Source organism: Hylobates moloch, unplaced genomic scaffold (assembly GCF_009828535.3).
Source record: "Hylobates moloch isolate HMO894 unplaced genomic scaffold, HMol_V3 SCAFFOLD_1, whole genome shotgun sequence".
Classification (NCBI taxonomy): Eukaryota; Metazoa; Chordata; class Mammalia; order Primates; family Hylobatidae; genus Hylobates; species Hylobates moloch.
Genome location: NW_026652276.1, coordinates 121,163,660 through 121,189,985, shown reverse-complemented (window position 1 = coordinate 121,189,985; position 26,326 = coordinate 121,163,660). Strand labels below are relative to the sequence as shown.

At 38.9% G+C, this 26,326-nt stretch overlaps 1 protein-coding gene across 1 annotated transcript in view; it reads left to right on the top strand.

The window, feature by feature from the left end:
• The window catches only part of ABCA13 (ATP binding cassette subfamily A member 13), a 509,835-nt gene that overhangs the window by 3,883 nt on the left and 479,626 nt on the right, over nt 1–26,326 (top strand). The window contains exons 2-3 of the mRNA XM_032758123.2: nt 17,778–17,871; nt 21,925–22,048. Coding sequence (XP_032614014.1) covers nt 17,778–17,871; nt 21,925–22,048 — 218 coding nt within the window. The remainder of the gene's footprint in view (nt 1–17,777; nt 17,872–21,924; nt 22,049–26,326) is intronic.

Below are 26,326 nucleotides of genomic sequence, written 5' to 3'. Positions count from 1 at the left end.
CCCAGCAAATTTTTGTATTTTTAGTAGAGATGGGGTTTCACCATGTTGGCCAGGCTGGTCTAGAACTCCTGACCTCAGGTGATCCACCCGCCTTGGCCTCCCCAAGTGGTGGGATTACAGGCATGAGCCACTGCACCGGGCCTATGTGATATATCATTGTTACTATATAGTCATCCTACAGTCATACAGAGCACTGGAACTCATTCCTCCTATCTAGCTGTAATTTTGTATCCTTTAAATCTATCCCTATTCTCTCCCTCCCCCTACCTTCATCAGCTACTTCTTATTTTAAAGAATTAATGACAACCACAACAAGAAGAAGAAGAAAATCATGTAAGCCAAGTGTAAGCTCCTTGGATAGCTCTTAGTTCTGCAGTCTATTTGGGTTCTCCCATGTTTTAATATTGAACAGAGCAGCTGAGCCTGTAGCCTGTGTACTGTGGATGGCACACTTCCCCTAACCTATCCTTTAAATCATGGAGCAGTGACCATTCACAGGGTGGTTGTTGTCTCCAGGATCCTACATCTGTTGACACCTTGGATCTCTGTTCTGAATTTTGCCTCCTGTGACTGCTACTCAGTCCTTTCCCTCCCCGCCCAACTGGACAGGACTCTGATCTCTTACTCCGTTAATGAAAGCCGATATCCTGTAAGTGATACCAGCTTTTTGGGTTTGGCTGGCCAATTTTACTGAAGACTTGGGCTAGTGGAGGAGGGTTGAAGCATAGTTTAATACAAGGACATCAATGTTTTAAAAAACTCATGGTTCTCTTCCAACCATGGGCTGGAAGAGGATAATGGAAACAATAAAACTACACTGGCCACAGTTTTACTAGGAACATCCTTCTGCCCATGGAAACCACACCCCAGAACCCAGCGACAGATATCCAGATGTCTACCATACATAAAGCACTGCATTCTTGATTTAAAAGGCCACAGTGATAAAATGCATATTTTCTTTCAGTCATAAATAAGAATTATGGTGTCATGCCAGGGCTCATCCTCTGACCTGGCATTAGAGAGACCTGAGTCAGCTCACCCAAACCCAGACTGAGTCCCTGCTAGGCTCTGCCTCTGCCTATCTACCTCCTAGAGATCTACCCTGGGGCTAGGTAGGGAGCTTTCCAAGATCACTACCTTGGAAATCACTTTTTTTCCTTTAAGATGTAAAGAAACATTCTCAAGTTTCAACTACTTCAAACCTCAGAGCTTTTGTGTGTATATGTGTGTGTGTGTTTTTCTTTTCTAAAACAAAATAATCTCATTTCTTTGAGATTTTTGTCTATTACTGAAATCAGGTGCTTAAAACTGAACTTGGCGTTACAAAGAATAATTTTATTTTGCAAACACTAATCCTGCTAGCTACAATTTCTGTATTTTTCTGAAATTGAAAAAAAATTTACAGATATCAAGCCTCAGAAGTAAGGTATCTCTCATTTCTTTTGAACATTGTTTTACAGGTTGGATTTTTACTGGCTTTGCATAGTTACATGTTATAGCTCATCAACTATTTGTTGTCAAATTTGCTATAAGGATTTACTAAGGGAATCAGCAGACGCCAGAAGGTAAAAGATGAGGTGCCTGATCTCTCTCATAGGTTGGAAAAAGTCTTGAACTAACTAGTCTTGAACTGCTCCTATGGCTAGAAGTCCTTGGGGTCAGGGCATCCTCACCAGCTGCGGGTCAGAAGTGGGGCTGGGGTGCTGCTGAGCAGCCACCTGCGAGCCAGTGCACTTTCTGCTCCACTTCTCAGCAGCGGCCCACAACCAGGGGCGCTCCATACAAAACCTGCTCAGCTGCAGACTCCAGCACTGCGGGACAAGATAGGCAGTGAGAGGCGAGAGGGTCCTCAGGTGGTGTGGGAGCCCTTGAACTATTCTCGTTTCCAGCACTTACACGAAAGTGACACATTTCTTGCGATTAGGCCACACGGATGACTGACATGATGGCTTCTCCCTCTCTGGCTGCAGTCATACAGTAGTGCAGGTGCTCCGGATAATTCGAAGCTCCCACTGAGGGCTCATTAATAAAATGTGGAGTAATTCAACTTCTGTTTGGCTAGATGAGAAGATAAAGTTGATGATCTTCCTACTTGTCATTAAATCGGGAGCCTGCGGGATTTGGGGCTTGGCCTGGGCTGCCCTGGCCTTCAGGACTCGCCTTGCCCTGGACCCTGGGAGGAAACTGCCTCAGTCACTGTGAGGCCACTGAGGGCCATTTGAGTGTGTCTCAGGTTTACTAAGAGCAGTGATCTAGGAAAAGCAGTTCAGAAACTGAATTAATAAAAGCAAACCGCCCTTTGTATTTTTTTTTTAGCATGGGCTGGCCTCTAAGCTGTTTGGGGTTGGTTGGTTTTTCCTAATTCACAATCATTGTATCAGCAGTGCCTTTTCTTTAATTTCAGTTGATCTTAATTTGCTTCTAAACCTTTAATTTTAGCTTTATTTTCCTCCTACATCCTCTCTCAAAGCACTAGTGATTAAATAAACAACCAAATATGTATAAAAAAACAACTTTGAAGGGCAGTGAGGGAACTCCTTGCAGTGAAAGCATCTCAGTGTCTCATTAAGAGTCTGGCTGTGCGGTGAGCATCTCTTTTGTCCTGCATCATTGCCTGAGTTTAGGAATGTGAGAATAGTGGCCGGGTGTGGTGGCTCACACCTGTAATCCCAGCACTTTGGGAGGCCAAGGAGGGCGGATCACCTGAGGTCAGGAGTTTGAGACCAGCTTGGCCAACATGGTGAAACCCCATCTCTACTAAAAATACAAAAATTAGCCGGGTGTGGTGGCGTGTGCCTGTAATCCCAGCTACCAAGGAGGCTGAGGCAGGAGAATCACTTGAATCTGGGAGGCAGAGGCTGCAGTGAGCTGAGATCACACCATTGCACTCCAGCCTGGGTGAAGAGCGAGACTCTATCTCAAAAAAATAAAAAAAATAAAAAAAAATAAAATAAAATAAAATAAAATGAAAAAAAAAAAAGAATGTGAGATTATCCAGTCTTCTAAAGGTATGGAAAACTGACTGGATTTCAAAGACAAGCCATCCAGTTTCTCATTTACCAATTTGACTGTCAGGCTAAAAAGAGAAAATAATTCTCTCTAGGTTGCTCTTTTGCTGAAATTGTTACCAGCATATTGCAGAGAAAATCACAAGATCATCAAAAAGCTCATCTGGGAGATTTTATTTAGGATGGTGGATTTATGTGGCTTCTGTGCAAAATGAAAACCAATAATAATAATAATAATAATAATAGTAATAATAGTAATAATAAAAACAAAGACTTACTTTCCCAAGAGGCTTTTCCTTCTTACTTGTGAATGCAGGTCTCCTTGGGAAGCCTGGAGTTCCCTGGTAGAGTTATTTACTTTGGCCCAGATAGGCCTGGGTTTTTCAATTACAGGAAAGGTTTTAAAAACAACGAACAACAACAAAACCGTCACAGTAACAATAATGTGAGAGACCAGAGGCAAAGGCAGCCTCAAACCTTATTTTTATGAGATTGTATAGGAGACCGAGGCTATTTATTGGGGAACTGGTCCTTGTGAAAAGCACATTTCTTTTTTCGATTTGGAACTCGGGGGGCTCCTTTCAAGGAAAACTTGCCCGAGGTCAGCTCTTCGTGAGTGTCCTCTCCTCTCTCTGCTTCATTCCTGTCGGGGCTGTTTTCCTCCCCCGCTGCCTGCTGTCGGATAAGCCAGAGGGTTCCCCTGAGGGGATAGTACCTCTGCCTGGTCCTACCCGATTTCGGGGCTGTCCCGGCCAGACAGCACCTGTCGTCCTCCAGGTTTGAAGTTGGAGCTCGTGGGAGAATTGTACCTGTGTGTTCTTGTGCCCACCTACTTGGAAAATAACCATTCCTTCGGGATGAGAGGAAAGCAGCAAGGAGGCACGGTGCTCTGTCCCGGATCCACGGAATGATGTCTGAGTGTCAGCTCACAGGGCCTGCTACAAAAGATCCCAAATGGAAGCTAAAATAGTGCTGTGCTGTGATCCTGTCAGGTCCTGAGAGCACACTCTCTCCTTCTTCACTTTGTCACATCAGCGGAGCCAGATGGTGTCAGAGTATGCTCTTTCTCCCTGCCAACAATCATCATGCACTTGAGACCAGGATTATCAGTCCTATTTCCCACACTCCTGCATGACAGAACTTCTTACTCCCATTTCACACCTACAGAGAGCCAGGAAGGGTGGTTAACTTGCACAGGCCCATTTGAGGGAAGCAGCAGAGCTAGGCTGAGACTCGATTTTATCTGATGCCTGAGCCCATGGCACTCCTGGACAGGTTCCTCGAGTAAACAACACCAATACAGCACTCTGAATTTATCTGATGAAGACTGGAGTGGGTGAACTAGGGACAAATGCCACCAAACTATGAGAATTAGGAAACACTCTTGCACATGCTAGGGACTGTCAGGAACTACTGGAGGCATTACCACAGGGCAGCCTTGGTGCTGTCTCCAGCAGAGCCTTGAACTCTGTGTCCACAACACACACTGGCATGGGTGGTGTGAGTCCCAAATTCCAGGTGGGGTTAGGCGCTGTCCTTACCACTTTTCTTGTGGGGTTTCCTTGTTTCTAGTGGTAACTCAATTATCCTAACATACTACTCTTTTGATACATCACATCATATTGATGCTGGACATCTTTTGTTTTTTTTGAGATGGAGTTTTTCTCTTGTCACCCAGGCTGGAGTGCAATGGCGCAATCTCAGCTCACTGCAGCCTCTGCCTCCTGGGTTCAAGCAACTCTCCTGCCTCAGCCTCCTGAGTAGCTGGGATTACAGGTGCCACCCACCATGCCTGGCTAATTTTGTTTTTCGTATTTTTAATAGAGATGGGGTTTCACCATGTTGGCCAGGCTGGTGTCGAACTCCTGACCTCAGGTGATCCATCTGCCTCAGCCTCCCAAAGTGTTGGGATTACAGGTGTGAGCCACCATGCCCGGCCAATGCTGGACATCTCTTAATAAATTCTAAGCCAGGTGTGGTGGCACATGCTTGTAATCCCAGTTACTAGGGAGGCTGAGGCAGGAGGATCGCTTCAGCCCAGGAGTTCTAGGTTGTGGTGAGTCACAATCCCCCTACAGCTCTCCAGCCTGGGTGACACAGTGAGACCTCATCTCAAACAAAACAAAAGGAAATGAAACAAACAAACAAAACCTACCAACAACAAAACAAAACCAACAAACAAAAAATCCCAGATTCTAAGTAGTAATATGGCTAAGCCCAAAGTGAACTCAAATTACTCTTTTTGGGTTCGTGCCATCTGTTGGCTGGCGTCTGCTCAGAAGGGACCCACAGTTCATGTAAAGCCAGTCGATGCGTCCGGTGTTGTGTTGTCCTTGACTCAGTGTGGTCTGTGCTTGCAAACATGTATTAAGGCTTATTTGGTTTTCTATTTTAAGGAGTTAGTGTAAGAATGAACTTTTTTCTCTATTTTTTCCTTGTATAACTTGTCCATCAAATTCTTTCCAATTGTGTCATTAGAGGCCTGGTGATTACGTGCATGACAAGTATTTCTTTGGTTAGTTATCCTCTTTTTTTCTTATTTTTATTGTTCAGACTTGACAATTTGTATATCTTAAAATATCTTTTAATTTTCTTTGAAATATGTCTTTTGTAATTTCAAAACTGCTGAAATTATACTTCATTCATCCGTAGCTTTGATCAATTTTCTGCTCTCTTCTTGTTTTACTAAAATTAAATTTACTCTTTTTTACACTGTCATTTACTTTTGAGTTGTATAATGCTTTATCTTTTTTTTTTTAAGTCTTAATTCAAGTAGCCTAATGCCGTTGTTAAATCACTCTATTTTACCTCCTTGTACTTAAAGGTCATTTTGTCATATCTTTTGAAATGCAGTAGGGCCTCTTTTTGGACTTCCCATGCCACTGCATAGATTTACATTTCTGTTTTGCACCAATTTTATTTTTTTTTTTAAGCACTGAAACATCATACTATGTTCTAATATTTTGTAGGATTAGAATTTTTCTAGCTCTTCTTCTTAGGAAATTTTTGTTTTTAAAAACACATTTACTTAACAATTATATTTTAGAGCCATTTTGACTTAAGAAATTATTCCATTTGGTATTTTGATTATGTTTCCATTCCAATATAAATGCGAACTTGAGTTGAGAGTGTCCTCTCACCCTCCCTCTTTTCTCACTCCCTGGAGTCATCTTGGCTAACTCCAGGGTTCCTGTGGATGGAGCACTCGATGTCCTGTATACCCACCTCCCTCCCTGTATAGCTACCTCTATGGAGGCTGTAGCTTTCCATAGAGTACCTACACTCAGCCATGGCAGAAAAAACACTACGTCCTAAATCACTAGTGCAAACATCCTAACTCGACCATAGTAATTGCAGATTCAAAAAATGTCCATAAATATGTATATTTAACTCCATCAAAAATAGTTGTGTTTTGCTGAAAATGCTCTATCAATACCCTAACGATTGGTGCTTACTTTCTATTTTTTTTTGCAGTTGAAACAATATTAAAATAACTCTTTTATACATATTTTAGATACTTTCCCAACTGTTTCCTCATTAAAAATCTATCAAATTAGAATCTTTGGGTTGAAGAGTATGCACATCTCACAATTTAAAAACATCTTGCTTAGTTGACTTCCTGAAGGGTTGTACCAATGTGCATCTCCTTTCAGTGTTCATACTTAATTTTGATTATTTGTGTGTCTCCTTTGAGTACCTGAGTGGAGAAATTATTCCTCATTCATCTTTATAATGCCAAAGTCTCTAGCTCAATGTTTGAGAAAGTGCTAAATAAATGTTCATTGAATGAACATTGAAAGAAAAGCAATTATTTTTCAATAGAAAGCCAAAAAACAACCCTACTCCTCACCAAAAAAGAGAGAAGGAAGAAAAAAATTGGTTTATTTCTTTCTGTCAGTATCCAACTAACTAAAAGGTTTGCAAAAAGTTCACTTGGGGAAGGAATTTTGGACTTTGATGGAGAGATGTTTGGAAGCCTCGACTCCTAACTGTAAAGGATCTAGGCAGATCAACTGTGATTATAGTTGCTATTTGGCACTTGGATTATTTCTTAGCTTCGACTCGTGCTTTGTTGGAACTCCTTGTGTGAACACTGGGCTGTGTTTTCCTGCAGTGCTTAACAACAAGAACTTCAAAATACATCTGGGAAAGTCCCCTCTTTTGAGAGGTTGGCATCTACAGGACCCAGGTGCCCCAAAGAGACACAATAGAATTTCATGCTTCTTTCAAAGCCCTTTGTTTCCAAAGACAAGGGCAACAGACTAATTATGTGCTTTACTTTAGCTTCCTGGATATTCTAAACTTATGGTGTTTTCCTCTTCTCTCAGCCAATGAGATCTTCTGGCTAGCTCCTCCCTTTGAAAGGCTCTTTCTTTCTTATTCATTTACAATTTTAGTTTTTGCACCTAAGCATTTTATTCTTTGTGGTTTTTAGTTGCAACCAAATCCACATACCGCATGAGCCACTTGGAGGATTGAAAAATGTATTTAGACTCAATCTGGAGATTGTTTGTTCAAGACAGATGGAAAATTACATATTTAATCTGTAGGCCTGAGCTTCTGTCCAGGTACCATCACAAATTAATTCCAAGATATTGCACTAAACAATAATCTTTATGACATAAACGGTGTAAAACTGGCACAGTATTACCTATCTCACTGGTTGTTGTGAGGATTAAATAATGAATGAGCAAGTGCTTGCAAATGCTTCATGGTTATGCAAACGAAGTACGTAAGGATAGGGCTTGGTCTTCATATCTAAATTCCCAGGAGAGCCTCATTCAGGGACTGTGTATGGCTCTGCTTCATTTAGTTTCACAAGGACATTCATTCTATCCTCTTAGACAGAAACTAGGTCATGTTGGTTCACTGCTATTTCCCCAGTCCCTGTAACAGTGCCTGATGTGGTACACAATTCCGAATGAACGAATGAGTGAAAGCACTTATTTTTATTGCTTTAGTACAACACCACAGTTTATTGATCTGTTCTCCCATTGATGGGGTTTGCATGACTTCCAATTTTTTTTTCTTTCACAAGTAATGCTGTGTAAACACTTTTGAACATTGAGCATACCTCTTGGTTCATGTGTATAATCTCTTCTTAACAACTGTGTATTTGGTTAAATTATATGAGTTTTTTAAGGTTGAAACCAGTCTAATCTAACAGAATTAATATGGTTCAATTTACCACATAGTTATTGAATTATTGGGCCATAGAATTTGCAAATCCTTAGCTTACTAATATTGTCAAATTGCTGTCCAAAGTTCCTATTTATGCATACGGTCACTGACAATGAGCACTGTCAGGCTTTTTACATTTTCCCGAATTGGTGGGTGTAAAATGATGATCTCATTGGGGTTTAATTTGCATCTGCTTGAGTACTACTGAAACTGGGCATCATATAAGGTGTTCATAGTTTGCTCTTGTCTGCTCATTTCTTTTGACTGTGTTCGATTCTATCATTTCCTACTCATTGATTTGTAGGCTTTTGTAGGTATTACAGATAACTGCATTGTCAGTTATACATGTTGAAATAGATGCTTCAAGTCTATGGCTGGTCTTTCCACTCTTCAAATGGCTTTTCTGAAGAACAGAGATTTTAAGTTGGTAAATAGCTTAAGTTTCCTTTGTTTATGATTTTTGTGTCTTATTTAAGCATTTAAAAAAAAGAAAAAGGAAAACTGTCTGTTTTCTTCTGAACATTTAAAAAAAACTTCTTTTACTTTTGGCCAGGCATGATGGCTCACACCTTGGAGGGCACTTTGGAAGGCTGCGGTGGGCAGATCACTTCAGGTACGGAGTTCAAGTCCAGCCTGGCCAACATGGTGAAACCCCATCTCTACTAAAAATACAAAAATTAGCCAGGCATGGTGGCTCATGCCTGTAATCCCAGATACTTGAGAGGCTGAGGCAGAAGAATTGCTGGAACCTGGGAGGCAGAGGTTGCGGTGAGCTGAGATTGCACCACTGCACTGCAGCCTGGATGACAGAGCAAGACTATCTCAAAAAAATAAAGACAGTTTCTTTTACTTTTTATTGAGGCAGGATCTCACTTTTTCATCCAGGCTGGGGTGCAGTGGTGAGAACACAGCTCACTGTAGTCTCAACCCCTTGGGCTCAAGCAATCCTCCTGCCTCAGCCCCCCAAGTAGCTGGGACTATAAGGGCACACCATCATGCCTGGCTAATTTTTGTAATTTTTGTAGAGATGGGGTTTCTCCATGTTGCCTAGGCTGAAAGTTGTTGTTGTTGTTGTTTTTCTCATATTTAGAGTTTTTTATATGATGATGACAAAGACCTAATCTATCCCCGCCTCCTCTATCTCCACTCTCAGAATAACCAGTTTTATAGCACAATTTGTTGCAGAAGAAATTATTGTCCCTTTGATTTGTCAACCACCTTTCTTATATATCAAGTTTCCAAATACACACAGCTCTGTTGCTAGGCTGTTCCACAGGTTGCTTTGCTTATTATGGAGCTAATAGCATGGTGTTTTAATTACTATTACAGAAAGCTTTGTTATGTGAAAGGACAAGTTATTTGAACCTGTTAATGAAAATTGTCTCAGGTATTTTTGACCATTGTTCTCCCAAATACATTCTAGAATCAGCTCGTTAAGTACGACAACAACAGCAAAATCAAAACAAATAAAACAAAACAAACAAAATCCCTTTGGAATTCCATTAGAATTGCATTGAGCCTATAGATCAATCTGGGCAGGATTAGCATCTTTATGGTACTGAGTTTTTTAATGCAGTAATGATATTAATTTGTTCATATATTTAGCTTATCTTTGCTGTCTTTCAATAAAATTTTATAATTTTCTTTATGAAATAATTGCACAAATTTAGTTAAAAATTTCCCCAAGATGCTTTATCTTTTGTTGATAATACAAATCTTATGCTATTTAAAAACACTTTTTTTGATTAATACTTGCTGTTGTAGAAAGTTATTGAGGTAGGTATTGGATTCTCCTCCTATGAAGGTAAATTTAGAATTTTCTTCCTGTAATAAAACATTGTAATATAATGCAATTGTTGTGCTATATATTTTGAGGCTAAATTATTAAGTACACACATTCATAGTATTATTATACTTTTTGGTATCAGTCTTTTTGTTATGTATTAATCCTCTCAATCATTGATTGATATCCTTATATATTGATAAGAATAGCAATCTTCCTTGTCTTAAAGTCTTCTTTGTTTGATATTAACATAACTAATTTGTTTAATATTTACCTACCATATCTTTTTCATCTCCTTACTTTTAACCATTCTATGTCCTTATATTTTAATTATAGCCATTCTAAATAGCATATAGCATTTTCTTTTTGAGATCAAGCTTGATAATTCTTGTTTTTCAAACAGTGAGTTTAATCTAAGCATTATTTGAAATTAAAGCATATTGTTTGAAAGTTTCTTTAGTGTAGGTCTGTTGTTGGATAACTTGGTTTCTGATTATGTGAAAAATTTCTTTTAGCCTCTTTCCTGAGAGATTGTTTTTCTGGGTATACAATTCTAGATTGACATAATTTCTCTCAGCAATTTAAAGATATTTAACTATCTCTGGGTTCTTATTTTTGATGAGTCTTCAGTAATTCTAATTATTTCTTTGAGGTAATGTGTCCTTATTCTTGAATTGATATTGAGATATTCTCTTTTACTTAGTTGTGCTGAAGTTTCACTATACCATGTCTTAGTGTAGATCTATCTTTCCTAGTAAATGTGGTATTTTCTTTATCTATGGATTTGGATTTGTGTCTTTCATATGTTCTAAAAAAAATTCTTAGCCACTAGTTACTTAAATATAGCCATTCCTACTTTCTCTCCACTCCCCTAGAGGGGCACTCTCTCCCTTAAATTGAATCTTATATGTAAAGATTCAGCTTATGAGTTGTTTTTTCTAATTTATTTTTTGGTCACTTTCCTCTCCTCAGCTCTTTGTTGATTTCTTTTACTTCCAGAAAGACCAGCAATGCAAGAAAAATGGCATTCTTTTAGAAGGAATGCCCTGTTGTTTCCAGTCAGCATACTACTGAAAGCAGAAGTGATATTCCTTCATTTAAAATTTTCTTCCATTTTCTTTTTTTTTTTTCTTTTTTTTTTTTGAGAAGAAGTTTCGCTCTGTGGCCCAGGCTGGAGTGCAGTAGCGCGATCTCGGCTCACTGCAAGCTCCGCCTCCCGGGTTCACGCCATTCTCCTGCCTCAGCCTCCCGAGTAGCTGGGACTACAGGCGCCCGCCAACACGCCCGGCTAATTTTTTGTATTTTTAGTAGAGACAGGGTTTCACCGTGTTAGCCAGGATGGTCTCGATCTCCTGACCTCGTGATCCGCCTGCCTCGGCCTCCCAAAGTGCTGGGATTACAGGCGTGAGCCACTGCGCCCGGCCTTAATTTTCTTCCATTTTCATTTAGTCTGGAATTCATTGTCAAGCCTTTTCACCCCTGAGGGTGTTTGGTAAATATATTATCTGTGTTATTTCATTATTGAGAATATGTATATATATGTGTGTATATGCATATATATGTGCGTGTATATATATATGTATGCATATATATATATATATCAGTCCCTGTCTCTCTATATATATCACAAATATACATACATATATATTTGTAAAATTGTTGTTTAAAGGTCATTTGGCTGGGTGTCATTTTTTTAATCCTACTTTTTTTCTCTTAGAACTTTGTAAATATTGACGCATTGGCATCTAACATGAAATGTTTTGAGGATATGTTTAAGGCCAGACTGATTTTCTTCTCCTTTGGTTAGGGAGTTGCCTTTTTTTTATGTCTGTCTAGACACCTGTAGTAGTCGTAGTTTATTTTTGAAGTTCAATAGCTTGAAGTTTAATGGCCATAGTTTAACTATGGCTTATTTTATTTTTCTGAAATACAGTATACTCTGTCTGCAGATGAAATCTTCTCCATTTCAGGGAAATTCTCCTATTTTATATCTTTGAGGAATATCCTCAAAAAATATTTTGTTCCATTTGTTGGATTCTTTACTTTGGGGGTGCCAATTTTCCTTATGTTGCATAGTCTTTGTTTTTCAAATATATTAGCTTTTGTGTCTTAATATTTTTGCCTTTAAAATGTTTTTAAAAATCATTATTGTTATTGTAAGCTGTTTCTTATCCCAAAAATTGAAATTTAGCTAGTATGTATTTTCTTCTTATGGTTTGTAAATCATTTAAAATTCCACAGTGATGTTGTGTTTGTTTTTTTTTCTTAGATCCACAATCTCTTTTTTTACTGATTTGTTTATATCTTTTTTCTGGGCCCTTATTTTCTGAATATTTGTCCTTATTAAAGTATTCTTCTTAATGAGGCACTTGTAAAGAAATTCTTCATTTTATTTGAGTTGTTTCTTTTCCAGGCATGCTTTATAACTTCCTTTTGTTTTCTTTTTCTTTTTTTCTTGGTTTATTTCCTTCCTAATGTTTAGATAGCAGCTGTGCTCTTTGTTTTATTGCCACCCATACTTGGGGAGTTCAGCCCAGGTATTGTATTTGTTCTTGACTCTCTTTTCAATAAATCTGGGACTAGTTTTATTTCTCCTGCAATATCTAGTGTGATCCCTAAGTATATCCTGTATGCTCTAATCATCTATAGAAGGAGAAGATTGGAAATGGTCAGGATGGCCGTGGAGAAGAGTGAGAGAAATAATCTGAGATGCAATACAACCTTTATTAGACCAGTTGGGCTCTGTGCTCTCCTATGAAAAATTGTTAAACGTTTTATGTCATGTTCAGTTCATTTTGTGGAAATTGCTCTCCAGCTTTGGATTCTTCTCACATATTTGTATGTAGTCCTGGAGGTTTCCTCAAGAGTCAGCCTCGGCCGCGTGCGGTGGCTCACGCTTGTAATCCCAGCACTTTGGGAGGCCGAGGCGGGCGGATCACGAGGTCAGGAGATCCAGACCACGGTGAAACTTCGTCTCTACTAAAAATACAAAAAAATTAGCCGGGCATGGTGGCGGGTGCCTGTAGTCCCAGCTACTTGGAGAGGCTGAGGCAGGAGAATGGCGTGAGCCCGGGAGGCGGAGCTTGCAGTGAGCCGAGATCGCGCCACTGCACTCCAGCCTGGGCGACGGAGCGAGACTCCGTCTCAAAAAAAAAAAAAAAAAAGAGTCAGCCTCATTTTTCACTTTCCTTGTTTATTTGATCATTCTCAGTAGCAGTTTTTCCAACTCTTCTGTCAGAAGCAGGAGATAAGGAGACTCCTTTGGGGTGCTCATCTCCATGGATGTGGGTATTGGGGACAGTCACCAGGATTGTGAGGGGACATTGTTATGGCTTTAGAGATTGTCAGCTGAGTCGGGGTTGAAGCATGGTAGGCCTATTTGATCTGCTCTAGAAACTTTTTTTTTTTTTTTTAATGTTTTGGTAGTTTTTTTTTTGTATTAACAAATACAAGTTTATTCCTGCCTCCTCTAATTTATTTTCTTTTCTCTCCCCCTACCCTGCCCATTTTGTCTGGAAGAAGAAAAAGTCTGTGAGGAAGTTTCAATGTATTGTTTTACCCAGGAGTCCTTTTTGTGTACATGTTCATCTGTATGTATTGCTAATGTCTTCCCAAATGTCATTGTGGCTCAGCTGTGCTGATGGAACCATGGAAAGGTTTATATTCATGCTCGGGCCACAAGGTGAGAGGAATGGTAGTGGAACAGGGATCCGGGCATCCACGAAATTCATGGTGAGAAGTGCCTTGTGGTTGGGAAGCTCCGGGGTACAGGACTGAGCACTTCCACCCTCTGTTGGCCGGAGCTTCCCTCCTGGAAGAGTAGGAGGGCTTTGTGGTGGTTTGATAGTGGGGGCATTGTTTTGTTAACTGCTAATAGGTTTACCAGACGGTTATTTTTCTTGAGAGGAGAGCCTGTGGCAGCATCTGTGCCAGTGCATTTGGGCAGCAGAAGTGCCAGTTTCTGCTTCTGGTTGGGTCACTTTCTGATGTTAAGAAGTCAGCACTGGAGGGTCTGAGATGTGGGAGATACGGTGAAGTCCTAGCATTAATCAGACAGCATTCCTATTTAACAGGGATAAGATTCAAAATGTTAAGCAAGATTCAAGGATAATAATGACATATAAGAAGAAAAACGTGACATAAAAATGTGATGAGAAAGGGAAGGCTGCCTTTGCACCCCTGCAGAGAAATACTCTTATGAAAGGGTGATTCACTCATGAGCAATGGAAAATGACACAGCAGAACTGGTGTCTGGCCACTTTTCTCTTGAATGGAGCAACTTCAAACTCAGAACAATGAAAGATATTTTTTCACTTGTGCTTTTCAGAAGGATCAGTGACCAGCTTGTAAATAAAACACTCTGAGATATTGCTTTTTAGGTTTAATTGGAATTCTTTTATTATTTCAAGATCCTTAGAGAAACTTCTCAACGATAAGATTCAGGGTTTTATTTTCTTCCAATAACATTTTCATTTGAAACTAGAAATTGGATGTGGATTTTTAAGACTGGACTGAAAAAAATTTGTGATTTTAGAGTTACTACTATTTTAATGTGGCTTTGGCAGGGTCTTTTAAATGATGTTGTCTTCGTGTGAAGGGAACAACATCCAGATACTATAAATAAAAGGATTGATAAATTAATGGCATGAAAGATTTAGACAATAAAAAGGCAAATACAAAGTTGGAGAAAATATTTTTAATACCATAAGCCATGAAAAGGCTGAATTCTTTAATTAAAAAATTAAATACAAAATGATGCTTTATAGGTCGGTAAAAATAAAGAACAACTTAATAGAAAAATAGGCAACTGGAAGAATAGAGAATTAATAGGCAAGGAATTATTATATGCTTAACTTGTGAAAAATGCTTGATCTTAATAATTAAAGTTATCATTATGTTTTTGCATATCAGCTTGACAAAAAATTAAGTTTGTTAATCCTAGGTGCTATTGAGAGTGCAATCAGAGTAAATGATAGTTGGTTTAGTTTTTAATGAGGGCATTTTCGTTATATCTATCCAAATTGAAAATCCATATTAAAAATCATGTACACTTTAGTGCAGTAATCCCATTTGGCAATAGTACCTTATGGATCTACTTACAAAAGTCAGCCAAATATGTAAAAAAACCTCATGAAGTTAAAAGCTGAGATTCATTGAACTGCATCTACTTGATTTCATAATGTGCATTGGTTTTAGTATGTTGCTGTCCTGTTATCTGTAATCAACTATAATAGAGTAATATATTTAGTGTTTTGGGCCAAAATTCATGCTACACATATGTCTGACTTTGACGGCCTTTACCTTTTGAAGAAAACTGTTGCAAATTTGAGCAAAATTTTCCCAGTTGTAATATTTTAATAGTGTCATGTAACAGAAAAAATTTAGAAACACTCCTAAGAGAGTTTTCAATTTCAAGCAGAAATGCTTCTCTTCTAAGTAAATACCACTTTAATTGATAAAAGAAAAACAACTTCATGATATCACTGGCCCCAAAGAGAAAAACATGCAAATTTTCATGATGAAGTGATTGGTTAAATAAATTAAATCCTACAGTGGAATATTATGTAGTCTTTAAAAGTAGCAAGGTAGAACTATAAGTGCTGTTATGGAAAATTGGTTCTAACACATTAGTTATACATATACATGTATTTTGTAAATAGATAGTTTATCCTATAGGAGAGTGGTTGTAATCTTTCTGTACTTTTAAAATTTCTTAACCATACATACGTTTATTTACATATTTATAATGTCAAAAGTTATATGTGACTTGGGTCTATAAACAATTTTCTGTTTTATTTTATAACTACTTGTCTTAAAAATAGCTATCGTTTGTTATTAAAAATAAAAAAGAATAAAAAACCTAAGAAAATTATGTGTTTATTCTTCTTAATGCTATCAAGTTATCATTTAATGAGGAATATTTTTTATTTTGCTATTTATATTCAGTCAGAATTAATGATAGAATCTTCCCCCACCACCTCCCTACCCCAATACTCCAGTAACTTATTAATTTATTACAAAGAATGACAAAAATGACTTAAATAAATAATTATCTCCTGAGTGTCCTTGACCTTTCTTTATAGTTTAATTGTGGTCCCTTGAACCAGAGGGTGATCTGCAGGCATTTTCTTTGTTATCAGAATGTGTGAAACTAGGTTTCAGGACTGTGTCAGAGAACTTTTTGATCATGATGCACTTTTTGTCACAAGAAATACTTCCTCATGGAATATTTCAAAGACGGTGATTTATTTTTAATTTTTTAATTTTTTTTTGAGATGGAGTCTCGCTCTGTTGCCAGCCTGGTGTGCAGTGTGGTGCAATCACGACTCACTGCAACTGTCACCTCCCGGGTTCAAGTGATTCTCCTGTCTCAGCTTCCTGAGTAGCTGGAATTACAGGTGTGTGCCACTGTGCCTGGCTAATTTTTTTTTGTATTTTTGGAAGAGATGCAGTTTCACCGTGTTGGCCAGGCTGGTCTTGAACTCCTGACCTCAAGTGATCCATCTGCCTCGGCCTCCCGAAGTGTTGGGATTATAGGTGTGAGCCACCGTGCCCGGCCAAAGAGGGTGATTTCTTTTCTTCTTTAATTATACCAGGGATGGAAAAACTCTTTTACACCTGTGTTTTGTCTTGATGGCTTTAGGCCACTCATCTGGTCACATTTAGATCTGCTTACAAGAAAGGATTACTGCAATGGGATATGACCATGGCAGTTCAAAGAATAAAGAAACCAAAGTGACCAGAAGTTCACGTTAGTTCAAAGCATTATAACTGGGAATCTGAAACAGTAAGACATCCTCTTTGGTGTTCGATGGAGTATTCTTAACTTGCAGATTTTTAGGTTTTTGTTTGTGCGTTTATTCAAAGGCTTGCCTACTTTTTGTCTGGCTATAAACTTTTGTATTTGTAAAATGATGTCACCTGAATTCAATACAAGATTATCCACCATAAAGCAAGTGAAGAACAATGACAGTAAAATTAATTTTATGATAATTGAGGCTTTTCTATTAATTTTTTGGGCTATACCTTATAGGTAGTGTTTTTTTTTCCTCAAATGATTAAATTTCATGTGTCAAATGATTAAATTCCATGGGTCAAAGTTAATTTTCTTTTAATTTTGAAAATTTAAGGTTGTACAAATTATTGCAATCATTTGAGTAGCTCTTTTGTAGTCTATGTCAAGAGATTTTACTCCAGTAATCTTAGTTTTAGGAGTTTATTCTAATTTTAAGAAAATAATTCAAATGAAAGATTATTTATACACAAAAATGTTCCGTAATAGAAGAATGTGTGAATTATGGGATATTCATTTGGTAAGAATGTTATGCAACAAGTAAGCTGATAGTTATAAACCTCATGTGGCAACATTGAAAAATATGCATAAAATGAAGGTAAATGAGAAGTGGATGCTACCACCAAAGCCAGCAAAGTATCTATTTGGGTAAAAAAGTCAGAAATGTTAAAGAAATTAGAAAAATAAAAATAGTTGCTGTATTGAAGTATGGGAAATATGGGTGAAGTTATTTATTTCTTTAATTTCTGTAATGTCATAAGTTCTGCAATAAATAAAAATGTGCAGAAAAAGGAAAGAAGCAAAAGCTGGGTCTAATGGGGCAAGAACAAGGAGCTGACACAGTCACAGATCTGGATGCAATGATAAATGAACTAGGCCTTCTCTGTGGGCTCCTGTCCCAAATGACTGTTCTGAGCCACACAGCAGGTATTACAATGACCTCCTTCAAGAGATGAAAATATTGTAATACCTTACAATTTATTCAAGTGGTATTTTTTTTAAAATTTTCTAGGTCCTTTTCCTTGCTGAAGTCTTCTGGCCTTGTATGTTGTTTGTAATTCTGACAGTACTTCGTTTTCAAGAACCTCCCAGATACAGAGACATTTGTAAGTTTCATTTTTTAATATACTTTTTGAATTAACCTTTGGAGAAAAAAAAACTCATAGCACTCTTTCTTGTTTTTTGTAAACTCTGAATGATGAGTGAAATGAATAGATAGGGTTTCATTATGACAATAACAACATATCTGGAGTATATGTCAGTAAGCCACAATTTAGGTTTTGTCTTTTAAGAATGATATTCACACAGGTTCACTCAATCTAGCACATAGATTTGTTCTTCCAATTAAAACTGACACAATCTGGGCATAAGTAAATAGCCATTATAAATATAGAAAGTAGAAGAAGTAGAAGTGAGAGATGCATTTCATAGTTTATCAGCATGATACTGATAGTAATACTGATGGTAATGATGATGGTGGTGAGAAAATAATGATGCTGATGATATGATGATGATGGTGAAGATGGTGATGATGGAGATGATGGTGATGATGATGACAGAAATGATAATGATGGTGATGATAGTTATAATGGTGATGGAGATAATGATAGTGGTGATTGTGATGATAGAGATGATAGTAATGAAGGTGATGATCATGATAATGAAGATGATGATAGTGATGATGATGTAGAGAATAGTAATTATGATGATGATGATGGAGATGATAGTGATGATGGTGATAATAATAGAGATAATAGTAATGATGATGAAGATGATAGTGATGATGCTGGTGATGATAGTGATGATCTTGATGATAATAAATATGATAGTAATAATGATGGAGATGGTGATTGGGAAAACAGTGATGATGGTGATGATGATGAAGATGATGATAGTGATGAGAGTGATTATGATGGAGATCATAACGGTGATAATGATGATGGAGATGATGATAGTGGTGATGCTGACAATAATGTAGATAATAGTAATGATGTGATGATTATGATTGAGATGATGATGATGATGATGGAGATGATAGTGATAATGGTGATGATATGATGATGGAGATGATAATAGTAATGATAGTGATAATGGTGATGATATTGATGTTGATGATAATAAAGATTATAGTAATGATAATGTGATGTTGATGATAATAAAGATTATAGTAATGATAATGGAGATGATGAGATACTAGTGATGATGGTGATGATGATGGAGTTGATGATAGTGATGATGGTGATGATGATGGAGATGATAGTGATGATGGCGATGATATGATAATGGAGATGTTAATAGTAATGATAGTGATGATGGTGATGATATTGATGTTGATAATGAAGATTATAGTAATGATAATGGAGAAGATCGAGATAATAGTGATGATGGTGATGATGATGATGGAGGTGATGATAGTGATGGTGATGATGATGAAGATGATTATAGTGATAAGTGTAATTATGATGGAGATAGTAGTAATGGTGGTGATGATGATGGAGATGATGGTTATGATGATGATGGAGACAATAATGATGATGATAATGGAGATGATGATAGTGATGATGGTGATGATAATGGAGATGATAGTAACTATGGTGATAATGATGGAGATGACAGTGTTGATAGTGATGATAATGATGGAGATGATGATGGTGATACTGATGATGAAGATGATAGTGATGAGAGTGATTATGATGGAGATAATGGTAATAATGGTGATGATGATGGAGTTGACAGTGGTGATGTTGATGACAGTGGAGATGATGGTAATGATGGTGATGATGATGATAATGGAGATGATGGTGGAGATAATGATGACAGTGATGATGATTACGATGGAGATGATAATAGTGATGATGGTGTTGTTGGTAATGATAGTGATGGTAATGATGGAAATGATGTTGATGGTGATGATAGTGATTACTATGATGATGTTATTAATTGTGATGGTGATGCTCTGATAAACTATTACTGGTAACTTCCTGTGCTTCAGGAAACTGGTCAGATGGACCATTTTTTTTTATCTGGGTTGAAACCTTAACAACATCACTCCTTGAGAAATAATGGCCTGCTTTGTCTCTATCAGGCTATACCACTCAAATATGTATAATGTGGTTGACTCTGTAATCATTACATCAATAAGGGATTAATAAGTGTTGGGATTTACCCAAAATAGTGTGTCAGTTATATTTAGGTTTTACACATATTAGGACCATTCCTATCAGTTTGTCTTTGTTGTTTGGAGACTCTATTGTGTGTTGCAGAATGGAAAAATGTAAAACTATGTGAGTAAAATATCATTTAGGAAAAGCTAAAAAGCTTTTCAGGGTTTCTACTTTATTATTTATTTATTCAATAAATATGTATTGAGTGCCTTTTGTGTTTCAGGCTGAGAATAAAATGGCGGACAAGGTATTTTCCCTGCCTTTACAGAGCTCACTGTAGGGCCAGACTATTACAATGTAGTGGGAAAATTGCCATGATGGGGTTTTATACAGGGAGCTGTGTGAGCACACAGGAGTGTCGGCCAATCCATTCTAAAGAAAGCCTTCTGAGGCACTGTGCAACTTTGTCAGAACAAGGGAGTGCAGAGGAGAAATTGTCCAGGCAGGGCAGACAGCATGGACAAAAACCTAAAGTAGAACCAAAAGGCAGAGATGTGGCTGAGGTAGTAAGCAGTGTCCAATCAATAAAGGGCTTTGTATGAGGTTGAGGATGGTGAACGCTCAAAGAATATGAAGGAGCCATTGAAAGGTTTCAGGCAAGGTCATAATAAAATGAGCATTTAGGGGTCACATTCTGGACACTGGAAAAGGCAGAATTTGGGATGGGTGGAGAGCAACACTAGAGAAGGCAAGATCAACTTGTGGAACTCTTGAGTAACCAGGCAAGAGATGGTTGTGCCCTGAAGCAGTGGGAAGAGGGCAGATTCAACAAACACGAAGGAGGTAAGATGGGAAGAAACAACTGGCTGGATGCATGAGGGCAGGGAGGCCTTTGACTGGAACAGCTAAGTGGAGAGTGCACTCCCACTGAACTGACAGGGCACAGGACATGTGGGGGATTTGGGGAGCCGTGCTCAGCATAACCATCCTGAGTTTGAGGGACTCTTGAGATTGTCGGAGTGAGCCGCCTAATCAATCAGATTATGAATTTGGAATCACATAGATGAGGATACCTAAGAAGGAGAAACTTCCAGAACATAGGCCTCAAGAAGAGCGCATTCAAGGGACAAGCAGAGGAGACAATAAGCAGCAACCAGAGTGCTGGAAGGGAAACAAAGAGATTTGAAGTCTGCCTGGGAAGCATTGAAAGAAGGAGGCATGACAGAGTGACAGGTGCTGTTGCAGCATGAGTAGATAAGGGCTGACAAGTTCTCTAGGGCAGTTCAGTAGAGGGATAGGATGAGGAGGGCCAGGCTGCAGCAGCCTGAAGAGCAAAGGGACTGAGAAAAGGGAAGGTAAGTGATAGAAAACCAGGTGTACTGTGCAGGAGAAATGGGCTGGTAATCATAAATTTCATGTTGCTGCAGCCATCAGCATCCTCACTACTCCCACCCTCCTGGTGGTGTGAAGGGAGGATATGGTTGGGGATGTGTAAACAGCACATTATTCACAGAGGTGGCTATTTTGTAGTGACATTTGTCCTGAAAAGTCCTATTCAGTGTAGACAACTTTTTTTTTTATATTACACAATACTTAACAACTATATTTAAACATTAAGAATTCAACTTGCATTAAGCTTGAATTTTTTGCCAAAACTAAAAACTTCTACATTTTTATATGAGATGGGAGGAAGCATCATTTTTATTCTTCCTACCCACAGCTTGTTTACAGAGAGCTGCGTCTGGAAGCTTGGCTGTGCCTCAGGGTTATTTCCACTCAGTGAATGGGGAAGCTTGTGAATCCTGCAGCTATGGCTGCTCAGAGCCATTCTGCTTTGAAACATGAGTACTGACCCTGGAAGAAATGTGTTAGATATAAAGGTTTTTCATTTTTTGTTTGATTTTTTTTTTGTCTGAGTCCTTAGATCTCCTTTAAATTAATAGCAAGGTTAATAATATAATAATATGATGTTATATACTACAATTTCAACTCAACAGGAATTCCATTTCTGTTAGCAGGTATATGGACTCATTTCTTCTTTGCATCTATTTCTAGGTTATTTGCAGCCCCGAGATCTACCCAGACATGGTGTTATCCCCTTTGTTCACAGCCTTCTTTGTAACATTGGATCAAGGTGCAGGAACTTCAGCTACGAAGGGTCAATGGAGCATCATTTTCAGTAAGAGAAACACAAAGATCTTTTTCAGAAATCTCAGAAAGCTGATACATAGAACGGGCTTCTGCTTTTTGTAAAGCCTCAATAATTTGGGATAGGTCAGAGATCATGAGAAGTATAGAAATTAAAGTTTTATTAAATTCAGAGTCACATAATTCTGGCTCCAACTAATGGTTAGCTTCCAGCAGGAGATCTTTCCACTGCCACTTGCAGGACTCACAGAGTAATAACTGATTAGCAAATGCCATTTGCATGTGATAATTTGTTTTCTGTAAGTTACAACTCTGACTTCAAAATTACTTATCTAGCCAACTTTTCATTTTAGTGCCACATGCCCCCAGAACAATTATTTTTTTCTACTGTGCTATTAGTTGACCAGAATCTTGTCCCAGCTGAGAGCAAATAAAAAGTGGGCAGTAACTCTTTATTTGTCATAAACCACCTAAGTGGACTACAGGACAGGTAAGTTGCCTTCTCTGAGTCTCTGAATGCTGAGCTATGCCTGTGGTTGCCTACAGTGTCAGTTGGCCTTAAACTCAAGAAGAGAAGGAGAAGATATTTCATGTAAGAAGAGACAAAGTGAGGGGGTTTAACTTGGGGGACCCTGAATGCCCTGGAAACTTCTCCCAGGTGAAGTTAGGAAGGGAAGGAAGTGACTAGTTGATTATAATAGTTTGAATTTATCAGGTATGAATGATCTGAGTTTTATTTAATCTATATTTACTAATATTAAACAATCTAAGATGTTTAAAGGTAAAGCAAATGTTGACATATATGATCTTTATCTTCCAACTTTAAGTTACAAGAGGAAAATTAAAAGTTTCCAGATAATTTTTGGCATATCAGGTACAAGATTTATAAATGGTGTTGTTTTAGTTCATTTGGGCTGCTATAATGAAATACCATAAACTGTGTGGCTTATCAGAAACAAATATTTATTTCTCATAGTTTTGGAGGCTGGGAAGTCCAAGATCAAGGTGCCAGCTGATCTGATATCTGGTGAGAACCCTTTCCATTATAAATGACACCTTCCAGCTGTGTTCTCACATAATGGAAGGGATGAGGCAGCTCTCCAGGATCTCTTTAATAAGGGCACTAATCCTATTGATGCAGGCTCTGTCCTCACGATCTAATCACCTCCCCTGTATCATCTTAGGGGTTACATTCCAACATAAAAATTTGGGGATGGGAGATGCCAACTTTCAGGTCATAGTGGGTGTTTACATTTTCTGAGACAAATCATATAGAAATAAGATATAAAGAGGCTCATTTGAAAATACTGTAAAGTGATAACCCTGAAAAGTTCAATGGTCTTTTTTGAATGTGTGGAGAAGGGAAATATACAAAACTCTGTCTTTCTTGGAAGCATTAGAAGAGCTTGAGACTTAGCAGCGTCTTTATTTCAAGTCTTATATCTCTTCCTTACTTGGAATGGGAGGTTTAAATGATGTTGAAGTGGAAAGAATATGATTTTGTGGCTAAACAATACTGGCTCTGTTACCTGTGGTTCTGTGAATCTGTGCAAATTAATTAACCGCTTTGAATCTGTTTACTCACTTCAAGTGTTGTGAATGTTAAAGACAAATATAGAAAACATCTAGCACAATGCATGGCACAGAGGCATTCAACCAATGGGAGTTAATAATAACAAATTCTTATTACTATGGCTGTAACAATTATAAAAATACTACTTGAAGGCCAGGCACGGTGGCTCACACCTGTAAATCCAGCACTTTGGGAGGCCGAGGCGGGCAGATCACCTGAGATCAGGAGTTCAAGACCAGCCTGGCCAACATAGTGAAACCCAGTCTCTACTAAAAATACAAAGAAATTAGCTGGACATGGTGGTGGATGCCTGTAATCCCAGCTATTCGGGAGGCTGAGGCGGGAGAATTACTTGAACCCAGGAGGGGGGAAGTCACAGTGAGCCAATATCGCGCCACTGCACTCCCACCTGGGTGACAGAGCGAGACTCATTCTCAAACAAAAAAAAAAAACCCAAAATTACTTGATATCAGGAAATAATCTACCTTTGTTTTCTTTGTGTTTTTCCACATCAATATCCTCACTTCAATGTGTGGAAATTCAGGGGTTATAAAAGCAAACTGGTGAGATTCTTCACCTAACATTCTGAGAGTGGTAGTCAGGTTAATCACCAGCATTGCAAAGCCTTTAACTTTGAGAACCAAGAATGAAATTCCTCACCTTGTCTAGTAGCGCCCAAGTCAGAGGTATAAGAAATACAAAATAAAATAGGGAAAGGAAATTGTAAGGAGTAAGGAAAGCGGGAGAGGGAGAAAGGAGACAAGAAAGAGTGAAGCACGCTGTCAATAGTGCCTCTGGTTTCAGACTCGGCCACTTGACCAAGCAGATTTCAGGTGTTTTCATATTGGAGTAAGTGTGGATTCAATTGAAGTTCAAGCCCATAAATAAAGACTCACTCCTGATTATTTTGTGGTAATTGTCTCAGTTTAAAAATACCTGAAAGCGGCTGGGTGCAGTGGCTCACGCCTGTAATCCCAGCGCTTTGGGTTGTTGGGGAAACCAGCCCCACACCACCCGGCGGGTACCCCGAGTCCAGTGGAGACAAAGGAAATAGAAAGAGACAGAATAAGAGTTTAAAAGGCGGGTCCAGGGGACCTGAGCGTCGGAGGCTTTCTCACGGGCCCAGAGCTCTCGGGCCCCGCCTAATTTACTGGTTTACAAGCTCTTTGTTCTTAGGGCAGATGGGAGGGGGAGGAAGGGATGAGGAAAGGGATTAATCAGTGAAGGAGAACTCCTGAGTCATTCAATAAGAAGTATAGCAGTGGCGGTTTCTGTGAATTTCCCGAGCAAAGTCGTGTGTCTAAGCTACTTAAGATCTTTAACTTATCCAGACTGAAATGGGTGGGAGCGGGTTTCAGGAGGAGCCAAGATGTTTGATTATACTCCACTGCTTCAAGGGAGTGTTATCTCCCTGAGCAACCTGTGGAATGCTGCGGAGCTGTTATGCTCCCGGGCATTAAGATATGAAGGCAATAAGGAGACTTTTCTCCTCAGAGGCCGCCCATGGCTCCCCGTGGGTGTCTCACACAGAGGAGACCAACTCATCTGGCATCCCAGCACTTTGGGAGGCTGAGGCGGACGGATCACGAGGTAGGGGGTTCGAGACCACCCTGGCCAACAGGGTGAAACCCTGTCTCTACTATAAATACAAAAATTAGCTAGGCGTGCTGGCGGGCGCCTGTAGTTCCAGCTATTCAGGAGGCTGAGGCAGGAGAAGAGCTTGAACCAAGGAGGCAGAGGCTGCAGTGAGCCGAGATCGCATCACTAAACTTTAGCCTGGGCAACAGAACAAGACTGTCTCAAAAAAACAAAAACAAAAAACAAAAAAACAAAAAATCTTGAAAGCAAATACCACAGTTAATTTAGTTCATAAGTTTCCATGACCTCCCTTATTCCTCAGGTAAGTTCACTTTGGGCAGAAATCCTGGGTACCATCTGATGTAGCTTATGGTTATGAAAATCAGCTTCCTCATTCCTGCCTTTGTTGGGGGCTTTCCCCTTCATTTTAACAAGAGGATTTCAGAGCAGAAATATGAAGCACTGCAGGCAACAGAAGTGGATATTCTTGTGTTAGTGGTCACTCCTATTTTGTTTAATTTAAAATGCTTTGTAATGCGAATGTGCTGTCTAAACCCGACCCTCACTTCCCTTTCACTGTCTGACAACCTTCGGGAGGCCGATCGCTGTACCCATGCGAGGGCACTCCCACCCTTAGTCTACAGGACCCGGTGCTTTGCCTTCTGGGCTTTGGTTGGGTGACCTTTCATTTCCAGTTTCTTGAAATGTTTCCAGCCATTTCCTACTGGTCTCATTTGGTGGTCATCAATATTTTTATTTATTTTTTTCTCCATTCTCAAACATGCCCAGATCCCCTGAGAATCATCTGACCCTCTCTGCCTCTTTTCCAACCACCATATTTCCTGGTTCTCAGTCTTATTTGATTATCACCTGCTGCTGCCTCACCTCAGCTTCTCAGTTTGCTTTTTACTCTCTTGACACTCTTTTTTTTTTTTTTTTTTTTTCTGAGACGGAGTTTCGCTCTTGTTGCCCATGCTGGAGTGCTATGATGAGATCTTGGCTCACCCCAACCTCCGCCTCCTAGACTTTTTTTTTTTTTTTTTTGAGATGGAGTCTGGCTCTGCTGCCCAGGCTGGAGTGCAGTGGCACGATCTCGGCTCACTGCAACCTCCTCCTCCCGAGTTCAAGTGATCCTCCTGACTTAGCCTCCTGAGTAGC